Source organism: Eleginops maclovinus, chromosome 20 (genome assembly GCF_036324505.1).
Source record: "Eleginops maclovinus isolate JMC-PN-2008 ecotype Puerto Natales chromosome 20, JC_Emac_rtc_rv5, whole genome shotgun sequence".
NCBI lineage: Eukaryota > Metazoa > Chordata > Actinopteri > Perciformes > Eleginopidae > Eleginops > Eleginops maclovinus.
Window position 1 is genome coordinate 9,149,511 of NC_086368.1, and position 12,785 is coordinate 9,162,295.

A 12,785-nucleotide genomic window follows, 5' to 3' on the forward strand; every position below is an offset into this window, starting at 1 on the left:
TAATGTTTTATTACACAATGATGTGTTTGAACCAAAGTTGGCGTGGAGAGGGTTGAATAGATATTAATACGCTATCTGACAGGTACATTAAACAATACCGTGAAAACCTTGCCACATAGAGTGCTGCAACTAATTAGGACACACTTAAAAATGGAATTAACTCAACAACAACATCCAATGTGACATTGCCAATTCCCTCACTCTCTGACAGCTAGTCAACAATGCTAATTCAATATTTACCTCAAGTGGTGAGGATACTGACATGTTGTCTATGAAGTCCTGAAGTGTATAATCAAAAATACTTTTTTAGAAGTTCCTTGCTTTAGAATGAGTTGGCTGTACATGGTAAACAGTTAGCATTTTCAACCAACTTGTGGCGCTATCATTAGCTTAATTAGCTAGCTAAAAGAATCATTGTGCCTTTGTGCCTTCATCTGAAATCAAAGTGCCATTTTTGTTGAAATTGATCGTTATTCTGCCAAAGTTAGCATTGTAGACTACATGTGGGGTTTGTGTTCACAGAAAGGTGTTGAAACAGTAGGCTTACTAAGATGAGTGGGGCATGGTGAACCTCCTAACAATATGTAATCCTTCTGTATGCTTAAAAATATACCTTGGTGTGTTACAGTGCATATCAAACATACAATATGACTCATTATGTAGATCTCTTACAGATGCTTTAAATTTCGACTGTGAGTCAGTGCCTTTGCTAGCTGAAGGTGATTGGGCTGACTGTGGGAGTTGGCCACCCGGTGGAAAAAAATCACTATGTGAAAAATGTTGTGGGCTGAGTGTTACCTGGCAACATGCTCATCCACTCCTGAGCTCCATTAACAAAGACGGAATGCAGCTATTAAAATCTGGAGAGGAGACTCTTTGGTGCTAAAATTAATTCAAAGGTTATAATGGTGCGCTGAGTTATGCCTCACTCCCCCCTTGTCTGTCTATAGCAGAATGTGAAGGAGGATTTTGTGGGTGAGCAGGTGGGAGCTGCTACTGTCATACAACATAGATGAATAGTGTGCTGATTGTTGAGTATTTGGTGGCACAGATAAAGTCAACTATAGAAAGGTTCAGTGTTGTGCTGTTCCACAGAAACATTTTAAAACTTATTTTTATACTCACAATATTACAACTTCCAGAATATACAGTAAATGACACAAATATGTGTTGAAACCTGGCATATATTATGTTGCGTTTCTAAATAGTTTATTATTTAGCAGAATGTTACGAGAAGCAGTATTAGTTGAGTTGGAAAGGTAACTTGTTTAAGTGTGACTTAAAAGTAAAACCAGTTGTTATGAAGCCATGAATGAATGGTAGTTTAAAAAAAAAGAATTAAAGCACAAGTTGCAGATGTCTGAAATTATACATTATTATTTCTATATTATTAGATGATAAAATTGATGAAAACATGAATTTCTATCTCTTGCAGCTGGTGCAAGCCATGCTGCAGCACTGCTTTTTGTCAGCAATTAAGCATAAAAATACATTTTTAAATTCAGTGGAAATTGAGGATGCTCTTTTCCCTCTGTGTCTTTTTTGCTTGACTTAACACTGTTCTTGAGCAAGAAAAAAAAGACATAATCCATCTGAAACAGTCATGTGTGAAAGGCTCTATGTGGAATGGATCGGCTCGGGAGATCCATGAGTAAATGCCACAAATCACTGCATTACATGGGTATTTGAAGCCAGGGTTGAAGGAAAACGGTCATGGAGGGATAAATATAGAAAATAAAAATGGGTTGAAGGCAGAGCATGATTGCAAGGGATATTACAAAGGAAGGCATGATGATGAGAAGGAACTAGCAAGAGAAAAGAAGCATACATGGAGAAAACAGGTCAGGGATAAAGATAATAGGAAGTTGTACCGAAGCATTAAGCGCAGATGCTCCTGATCCCCAATGACATCATATTTCATGGAGAGGACCAAGTGGCCCAGGGCAGCATCCATGGTGTAATAATTAAAGTGTTCCTGGGGGCAGATAAGCAGAATAAATTAAAATTAAAATGCAAGGATGAATACTCCAACTGACAATTAAAAAACAACGCTATTAGAAATTAGAAATGGAGAAGGTTAGAGGAAGTAACCGTTTTTTAATTTAAAAAAGGAGTACCTTTGGAAAAAGGGTGTGAAACAAGGTACAACTGCTTAGGTTCATATTGCAAAAAAAGGCACACTGTTTTTTCTCAAATATATGTATGCGCATGCACTTCTTTGCTTATGGAGATAACAATAACAGTACAGCAGTATTGACAAATGTAAAAGGTTTTCAAAACTTTAAATGAAACGTCACAAACAAACAGGGGCAGCTGGTTGTTGTCCAAAAACAGCCAACACACACGTATTACATGTTTTTTTGCCTTTACTTCTACTTGACAAAATACTAAACTCCTATTTTAGGACATAAATCAACATAAATTAGCTGAACTCTGGCAATTGAATAACTGCATTTTTGTTTTATCTCAGAGACAGTTTGTGTTTTTTTATGATTTTTGATAAATATTGTGATATTTAAAATCTGCGTAGTTCGCTTATTCCAGGTGAGCAAATTTATGAAATCCAATTGTGTGTTTTAAGTTGAATAAGATTCAATTAACATGATTGAATGTTTCTTGCAGTTTTTTAAATGCATAAAACCCGACTGCTTTTTCTCCTCATCCTAACCTTGCCCATGAATTGCTTCCTGTAGATTTTGGCGGTGCTGTTTGTCTCCAGTTTGATCTGGGAGGAAGGGCCGGGGCTTGATCTGCCTCTGGGGGTTCTTTAGGCTCATGATTGGTCCCCTCGATCCAGTAGCCTCCAAACTGGGGAAGCAGGATGAGTGGAAAAGGACTAGTGCGACCTAGAACCTGTCAGTGATGGACAACAAACAAAGGTGTCATTTGTTTAGCTTCACAGTGCTGACATCTTTTAAAAATGCAGCATGTTCTGTGAGGTATTTATGTGGAGAGTGTACCTCGTGAACGCTGGGATAAGGGATGTAGTCCTCTTCTGTCTGCAGGGAGTGAAAAGAAAATCAGTCAAGCTGACAAACAGACGCTCCTAGCCATACTTAGATTTGGGTCTTTTGGGAAAATAATGATCATGCTGTGACAGAATATTAACTAAAGTATAAGCATTTTTCTTATACTGGAAACATGGCAGAAGCTGCATTACAAGGCTATCTTACAAATGTCTTACTTTTTTCTCTCCAGTGAATACATTGCCAGTTTTTTACTATCAAGTAGTCTCGTAAGAGGCTTTTCCCTGCTCTCGTTGTAATGTAACCATTGGAACTCTTTAAATATGTGATTTGGTAAACGTTGAAATACTTTATAACCTCCGGAGTTGCTTACATTTATCAGTAATTTAACTAAAACAGGATCAATTCAAACCTTTTATTTCTTACTATACCATCTGGTGTTGGTATTCAGTTATTTGGGCATTACTCTGTGATGTCTGTTGCCCGAAATATTTTGTGATGACATGTTTCAATTTACTTCTTGGGAAAACACACTTTGCTTCAATTTCAGAAAGTGATTGTGCCCTTTTCCAAGCAAGCCTTTCAACCACCTCAGCAGACCATGCTTGGACTTGTTCCATTACAATTTATAGGGTTGGTTTTTTTTGGAGAGGGGGAAGAAAGAGCAAGATAGCTTTTTTCTAATAGTCAACAAAGTCAACAGTCCCATGCAGAAAATATAATCTTTCTTATGACTTTTTGTCAATTGTAGCTGCTATGGAAAAGTCAAAGGATCACCAATGTAAAAAAGGTTCATCCTCCAGGCTTTAAAGAGATCTGTTCAAAAAATGTAGTTACAAAGTAGTAAGTTACTTATGTACTTCTTCCATCTCTTACCAGCAACACACTAACAGACTGACTGTTTACATAGTGTGCAATAACCCAGTTATGTGCAATATATACTCTTTTGCATTGTATTATTATTATTATTATTATTATTATTATTATTATTATTATTATTATTATTATTATTATTATTATTATTATTATTATTATTCGGGCTGCTACATTATTTCAGCAATGGCGCAGTAGTTCATGCAATTGACACATTTAAAATACAATTACATATGTTCACCCCCCTTTCTAAAATGCTGTTGATAATTCTTACCATGGAAGTGTACCATTGTCTCTATATTTTTATTAACACATGCTTTGCCCTATATTCAATATGTTGAGTCTACTCTTTCTTATTTCTGCCTTTTATCTGCAAGGTCACTTTTGCCGTTACCAATTGCTTTAGGCCGAGTAAAAGATTTCTGATTAGAATAAATAATGACAACCTCTGAAAAGCACAAAAACAAAAATTATGTGTTTTCTTGTATAAAATATAGATAAATATACCACCTTACAATAAAGCTGACCCAGACATTTGCCACTAAAGTATATCCCAAAAGTTTGTGTCTTCACACTTCCACTTTGTTTGAATACATTCAGTTTTAATGATAAACCCTTCTTCCAACTTTGTGGCAACAGCTTTGAGTCAGCCCTTTTCTGATTTAACATGACACTACACCTCTGCACAAAGCCAGGTGCATAAATAAATAGTTATCTGCACAAAATCCTGACCTCAACCTCATCCAACACCTTTGGGATAAAGTAAAGCCGACTGAAAGCCAAACCTTATCACACGCTTTCAGAGCCCAACCTCACTAATGCTCTTTGTTGAAGCTGAAGGAAACAAATCCCTTAAAGTTAGGCTCAAACATTTTGTGGATAGCCTGTTCAGAAGAGTGGAAACCTATTATTGCCCATGGTTTTGGATTGAGATTTTCAACAACCACACGTGGGCGTACTATTATATACTACTTCGTTCATATAGTGTGCAACATTTATAGCTCATTTGTTGCATGTCATTTTACAAAAATGAATTATGCCAACATAACTGTAGAATTTTCTCTTTCAACACTATACTTCAAAGGAGCCTTTAAATAGGCCCTTTTATGCTTTTGGGGGTTTCCCCTTTCCTGTCATGTGTTATACATGTTAATGGTCTGCAAAGGCTAATATCCTAAAGTTCCCCCCAGAGGGAGTTTCTCTCCCACACACTCCCCCCCTGCCTGAAACTCCACAATTGTTTAGTTACGTGACATGACTAGTGACATCCCTGCATAACACTCAAACACATTGTACATGATAGGCTAAGGGGTAGAACATCGCTAAGCAGCTAACCAATCAGAGCAGACTGGACCCTGGTTTCAGACAGAGGGTGAAAAGAGGTGCTGCAGCACAGGCAGTCTGAGAAAAATAAAGAGCTCTTAGAACATTAAAGCAGGTAAACATTTCACAGAAGAGGCACAGAATTAAAATATATTTTATTTGCCAGTCTTCACTGCCAACTGCATTATCCTGTCTGCTTAGTAGGGTAGCTTTGCAGTCCTATTCCTGTTGAGTTCCTAACTCAGACGGTGAGCATCCTAACGCCTGTCTGAGGGCTGATAAGGAAAGGTTTATAACTCTGCCATTACGGATGCTTTACCAGACTGAGGCCTATGAGGAGTTATAAGGATTTGTGACTCACTTTGAGGGGGGGAGGAAGGGGGCATCTTTGCTCATCCATTCTGCAACCCTGTAAAGAGAAAAATGATAGGATACCGAGGGAAACTGAAATATCCGCAAAAAAATCCACATATAGTTAAACAAAGAGACATTTACACAGAACATGTTTGATTGGGTCTTGCAGCAACCAAGAGCGAGATAAGTCTTTGTGACAATAATTCAAGTTTACTCAACATAAGCTTGATCACCAGATGGGCCACAGCAAGAGGAAGTAAATAGAAGTCATATCTTGGGTATTACAGCTAGTGAAAAAGATAAGCAGAGGTCCATGAGAACAGGGGATGTGTTTCCATCAAGCAGTACTGCAGATATCATTAACTACAATTCCAGTTAACAGCCATAAAATGCCAAAACAGGGCATTTTATGTACTCTATCTGTTCTTTTCTGTTGATTCACAACTACTGACAGTTCCCAAAGCACAGAGAGAGAAACGAGGAACAAAGCATTCCTGATCAGTGGCCTCTTTCTGTGGAATACCCTGCAGCAAGATTTGAATCATATCAAATTTAATGTACCCTTTTAAGTACCAACGAAGATGACTCAAATGGAATTTTGAAATGCTTTCATTAAATCTATTCTTTGAAGAGTCTTCCACTGCTCTCTTTCCCTCCCTTATTCCCTTTACATGTTGGAGGATGTGCCTGAATAATAATGAAATATGCCACTGTTGTCTGCAGCTCAGTAGTGCTGCTCCTGTGCTCAAAAACCAGAGTAAACAAAATAAATATAGTTTCAACCCAAAAATCACAGAGAAGCTCAGAAACACTTGAGGCATTAAAATTAAAATGAATGCATTAGTAACACATATCTTTACGCCTAGACATCACGCCTGCCTGTGATTCCTCTTCCGGCACAAGCACAACACAAAATCTTTTTTTCCCCCACCTTTGTCTAAGAAGAGAATTCAGATTTACAGAGGCCCTATTATGCTTGGAGTTTTCCTTTTCCTGTAGTGTGTTTTATAGATTGTTCTGCATGTATATGGTCTACAACGGCTAAAATCCCAAAGTTCCCTACAGAGGGAGTATCTCTTCATCAGACTCCCACCCTGCCTGAAACACCCCCATTGGACTCCTTGTTCACAACCGTAACACAGTGACGTCGCTATGTTACACTCGCACCTCTATTGGATAGCTCTGCAACGCATTGTAATTGATAGGCTAAGGGGCGGGACTTCTCTAAGTGGTTGACCGATCACAATAACGCTGGCCATGTAACCAATCAAAACAGACTGGGCTCTGGTTTCAGACAGAGGGTGAAACGAGGTGCTGAAGCACAGGCAGTATGAGAAAAATAAAGAGCTTTTTGATCATTAAAGCATGAAGACATGTCACAGTAGTGCCAAAAAATACAAATATGAACCTGGAAATTAGCATAATTGGGCCAATTTAAAAAGCGTTTCAGGATCATGTTGATTTGACCGTATTGTTACAGTGTTCAGTTAATTTCTGGTGATAAATAATTAAGAAGATTGTACTTGTATAAACAACTATTGTTTGACTACGCAATTCCAGAAGAAAAGGAATACAAATCTGTTGAAGCCTTAACTATTAATGATACCATATCGAAGCTGATTCAGATTTTTGAGTCTGGTTTCAGTAACTCTCATTCATTGATAAAAAAATAAAAATAATTCACAGGGTACAAAACAAAATACATTCCTTGAAATCCCTAACACCTTTTCATACATCTAGTGACGCAGACAAAACCACACAACTGTGAAGAAATAACACAAAGACTCTGTATAGCACGTTAAGCATCATGTTTCTAAAGACTGCCTAGGGCTATCACTGCTGCAAACACAAAAAAACACATTAATGGCAAAGGGAAGAATTCAGGACACACACATTTAAGTGTTGCAGAAGACGGGTTGTGGAGTGGAATGCAAAAGTAGCAGGAAAAGCAGAAAATGGGAGTCTCGAAATAGAAGTTAATGGGAAATGTATTTTTCAAAGCGAGGGAAATTCTGCCCTTTGATTAGAGTTTGCAAGGAAGAACGGCCGAGTGTAGGCAGTGGGTACAGAAGGCGGGGCCTGGGGACCTTACAGTACCTGCATCTTCTCAATCATGGCAAACAGGTCCGAGGTCTGGGGAAGAGAGTTGACACAGATCCAAAAAGGAACGTGGGTGTGTAAGTAGTATTGATAAGCTTTTCTCTCAAGTATGCAAAAGCTGGCTGACTAGTTTCAAGACAGCAGACATCCCGTTAGAATATCGGACTGCCCCTTATTCCCAATATCACATTGACAGACACTTCTTAATGCATCCCCCACCCCACTTAACACCAATCTAACTGATGATACATTCAACTCCAGGAAAATGTTTCTCCAAGCTTGAAGACAAACACAGTGTAAACAAGTAAGTCTTAGGGGAAAATGAGCCTCAAAGCTCCACGGTGCCTCTCTGTTGCCACAGCCAACAGCTCATCTGACTGCATGCATCCACTAAATTAGGTTGAAGGCGCTATGATCTTTGAGTCGCAATAATAACTAAACAAGACTTATCAGCAGATGCAGAGTGTACAAGGTAGGACATAAAAGTAGATTGACATCTGGCAACCAGGTTTTATGTCAACCTTGTATAATTTCAATGTTTTGTGTCCAGGTGTTGCACTGCTGCTTATTAGACAAAGAGGCTTGGATATAGCTTCTGAGTTTTAAATTGCACTGCCACAGAAGGTAAAGTAGTGTTTTTCTCCTTTGCAGAGGTAAGAAAATAACTGTTTCTTTGTTGCAGAGGATAAATTATGGATTTTTAGGCAGCTCCAACCTGAGATGAAGAGGATTGCTGCAGCTCTGGCGGCAGTGCATGTTGTGGTGTAAGCCCTCTGTTCACCATGTAACACAAGCGGAGTGAAGTGCCAAGCTGATGTTTCCACATGACAGCTTAAATTTACTCAGGGCACTGCAGTACAGTAGGTTCACACACACATTTAACCGGGAAGATGTGTACTTTATGTCCATATAAACATTTCCACACATGCATGCACTAAAGCGTTCTTATACCATAACCAACCATAAAAGCACACACCTGACCGTGACCTAGTATTGCTAAAGGTGTGGCCATAAGTTTATTGTTGCATGGTAAAATAAACTGCAACATGATATCAGGGTAAATAGTGATCTCCTGACTGCTAAACAAATAGAAAGAGACATATCATGTTGTATGCTGACCAAATTAGGAGTGAACCTAGACTAACAGAGAATGGGAAGCGATTCTCTGCTGGATTGTGAAGGAGTTCATTAAAGCGGCAGATTGTTAAGCACAGATTCAGGGACAGTTTTATCCTACAGGCCATAACACTGTTAAAGAGCTCTGTGAAGTGCCTTCTCCTTCATATGTTTATAAGCATTCACCTGTCTACAGCTCATATATGTATTTATTGTAACATTTTCCACTCACTCACAGGATTTCATTTCACATTTTTGTTTATGTATCTTACTCTATTTTACATTAAGCTTACTTGTTTCTGCATCTACTTGCATATTGGTCAAACATTTGTTCTAATTCTGTTTCTTCTTGCAATATTTTTATTGTTTATGGGTTATGTTTTTTTATGCTGCATTGTTGGAGGAGCCTGGGACTTAAGATTTTCATTGTCATAACTACACTGTAGCTATTGTGCATATGACAATAATCTCGAGCTATGTAGATGTATGTCCTAATAACAATAGCAACATCATTACTGACATTTTATATTATATTTTGCATTCCGTATAGGGTAAAAAAAAAAGGTTTTTGCTGTATGCAGCTTCTCCCCATATACAAACACTGCATCTTCTGTGGAGTATATCTAGGGCAGAACCTAGATCAGTGGAGCGTTTGTCTGACTCTGCAATGTACAACAATCCAATATCCACTGTCCTGCAGCCACAAACACATATTCCACTGCCTCTAAGCTACCTTAAGAATTCAACAAGCAACACTAACTGGAGCGAGAAGAATCTCTCACTTCCAGCGAGTGAAAATACTCACATCACTGAGGCATCGTCTCTTGAGAAAAGGCTTACTGTGGGGACTGTTGAACAGTCCATCCAATAAAGCATTCTTTGCTATCCTGAGATCAGTCATCATTCCACTAGTTTGGATACAGGCAAGCTGACAAGAGTGAGAGTGTTGCTGTCACGTCAGTCACAATAAGAAAGGCTAGATTGACAATGACGCTTCTCACTCACTGTCGATCAGGCCATAAACTAGGCGTCAACTTGATCGCTGTCAATCTGAATCCATAGCTCAGCATGTGAGGTAGGAGCATGTGCTGTAGTGTGAGAATTTAATTTCCCTTCCTTCCCTTTTTGCACGGCCCAGCCCAGCCCACCCTCCCATGGAAACAGACAGCTGTTCAGTAGGAAGTAGGAGGAAGGGAGGGACACAGACTCCACTCCCTGTGTCACAAAACATAGCTTCTCTATTTTTGAATTCCCAACATGAGAATTTTCACTTCTTCTTTTCTTTCAACTCATTTCTCTCAAGCCTGGGTCCCTAAAAATCTTATATAAACTATATGAACAAGTCAGAGTAGGCTATACTATTTTAAAGCAATGAAGGGCAAACTTAGATGTTTCCATACATTTTACATTCATTGTTACAATGTGTTGTAAAGCACATGTTGAGTTATAGATTCATGGCTATATCTTTGTAGAACTCCCTTTTCACCCCTACGCTTTCAGAATATGTCTTTTTTAGAATCTCTAAATCCATGCTGAATTGTGTAAGGTGGCCATCATAAGTTAATAAGAAAAGTTAAAGGGGCCATATATTGCTTCACTGGGGTTTTCCCTTTACTGTAGTCTGTTGCATAGGTTTTGTTCACTCCAGAGGGAGTTTCTCTTACACACACTCCCCTCCTTTGTTTATTTTTATGTAACATAGTGAACACATGCATTTCTTTTGGCTAGCGCTCAAACACATTGCACGTGATAGGCTTAGGGGTGTGACATCTCCAGGTGGTTAACCAATCACAACAGAGCTGGCCAGCTAACAACTCAGAGCAGACTGGGCTCTACAGATATACAAATATGCCATGGTTAATGGTTAAGTACTCTGATGAATACCTCGGGCACTTTCACTTCATCATGTCCTTGATAAGAAAGCAACAAATGTGTTATCTCTCACCCCAGGGAATATATGTGAGACAGGCAACCAGTCCAGATCCCTACATGTGTAGATGTCACAGCCTGAAGGGAAAACCTAGCCCTCCTCAGCACCTCCAAAATCATCAGTGCATAGTTAAGCACAAACATGACAGCATAAGAGATACTGGTATACAGATGAGGAGAAGAGAGATACAGTAAAACGACGTGGGGACTTCTGTGGGTTGAAAGAGGGAAGTTGTCATCCTGTGAAATCTTTTTACTGAGCAGCTTTCTCCATCATGCGCAGTCCCAACATCAAATATCACCAAACACTGACCTACTTTACTGTAGAAAAATAAATAAATGGCTGCTGAAAGCTTACAAGAAACGAAAGATTCTCCATATATGTGTTAAGCGTTGCAGTAGAAGATATACACTGTCAGCTGTCGGCATTGATTTCCCTCGAGTAAATTTGTTACACACAAGGAGGTTTGAATTGAAGGACAAAATCGAGATTTTTAAAATGTACAAAGGTAACCTTTAGTTTTGTGTTACTGCATCACAATGGTCCCGTCTTTTGAACAAGGTCTCGTCCTGAGGTTGCACTTCATTATGGTGATCTGTATCCTCAGGTCTAGACAGGCTTTAGTTGAATGCCAAACTAAAAGCTGAATACTAATTACCAACTTGCCTGATAATCATGCTTAATAGTTACATAATTGCAAATAAGAGGGTGATATTAATTACTATTCAGATTCACACTGTGAGCCCTGACATTGTTTCAGTCACAAAGCATACTGATTGCGAATCTGCGTTTGTGAGTGCGACATTTCTGCTCAAGCTGTTAGGAGAGTCAACCCACTGTTGCACTGTTCCGCCTGGTTCTGGTGACTACAGTATGGTGTAAGATCTAATCGAACAATATGTACAGAAGACCAAGATCAGCGCTGAACAAGTGCAATAAATCACAGGTTTGACTTGTACGTGCATTCGCAGGACTTCCCTTTAATCTTTAAGCTACTCAGGTTTATCTCCTGCCTTCAGAGACAATATGTCTGCAGAATTTTCAACATCACTGTTAAAATGCATGAGGGGTTAAGAGATGCACATTATTCTCTGAGAAGATTACCATCAATTTGGGTGTGTCTAAGAAAGAGAGATTTTACAGGGAATGAGGGAGTAAGTGGTTGACTGATCAACCCATTAATTGATAGCCAGATGGAACAAGTCAAAATACAGTATGTGACTGAATACATATGAGGAACATAAAATCCATGAAGCATACAGTTCAGAACTCCATCTACAAGCTGAGGAATGAAGCTTCAATACTTCTTTAACTCCTCCCAACCAGAAGATCATTTGAATTTCCACTGACAATTTGCCAATCATTTTCATCCAAAGCAATATCCCCACTCACCATTCCTCCATGCTTTTCAAGTTAGCTGCATCCTCAAAGGCAATACAGTGAAATGGAAAAATACATTTCAAAGAGAGTCAATCAATGGGCACAGGAGACTGTCACTTTGGCCAGAAAAAATCCATCAGGGTTCATTCATCAGGTCTGGCTCCAGAGAGTAGCTCTGCCTTACTGTGGCCACTCAGGCCTGGGGGACACAAATGTACTTTACACAGATGAAGCCCCTCTACCCCACCACTGCCTCAGAAGAGCTGGTTGATTGCCACAGAGGTTAAAGTCAACAGAACTGCTGCTGATTTCTCTGTATGCTGAAGCAGATTTCCTACCCTCTTCACTCGGACAAGGAGGCACTGTGCTGTAACACTCCTGATAACAACACATTTCTTGCATTTTTATTAATATCCTCCGGGCATTTGTATGTGTAATGCATTGTTATCACTAAATGCCTTATCACAAGGACCTCGAGAACCTTGAGCTTTTAATACAGAGATGCTAAATATATTAGTTACCCTGCTACTACTGCTAAATCTGTCAGTGTGAGTAGGGTAGCACTGCAATATGACCATGTTGAACTCATATTGACAAGTTAACCTAAAAGGATCAAAATATATTCAGCAGAACCAGATATATCGTCTTTCCTTATTACATGCATTATTTTAGGTTGTAACCTGTCTCCTACTTAACCAAAAGTGCCACTCAACCACCAACAGTTCATTTAAAGTTTCAGGTGA

The 12,785-nt window shown here is 39.0% G+C and overlaps 1 protein-coding gene across 1 annotated transcript in view; it reads right to left on the minus strand.

Moving 5' to 3' along the window:
* rap1gapb (RAP1 GTPase activating protein b) overlaps positions 1 to 12,785 on the minus strand; it is a 55,900-nt gene that overhangs the window by 16,695 nt on the left and 26,420 nt on the right. The window contains 6 exon segments of the mRNA XM_063910487.1: positions 1,872 to 1,975; positions 2,669 to 2,748; positions 2,751 to 2,853; positions 2,961 to 2,999; positions 5,524 to 5,571; positions 7,614 to 7,649. Of these exon segments, the coding sequence (XP_063766557.1) occupies positions 1,872 to 1,975; positions 2,669 to 2,748; positions 2,751 to 2,853; positions 2,961 to 2,999; positions 5,524 to 5,571; positions 7,614 to 7,649 (410 nt within the window).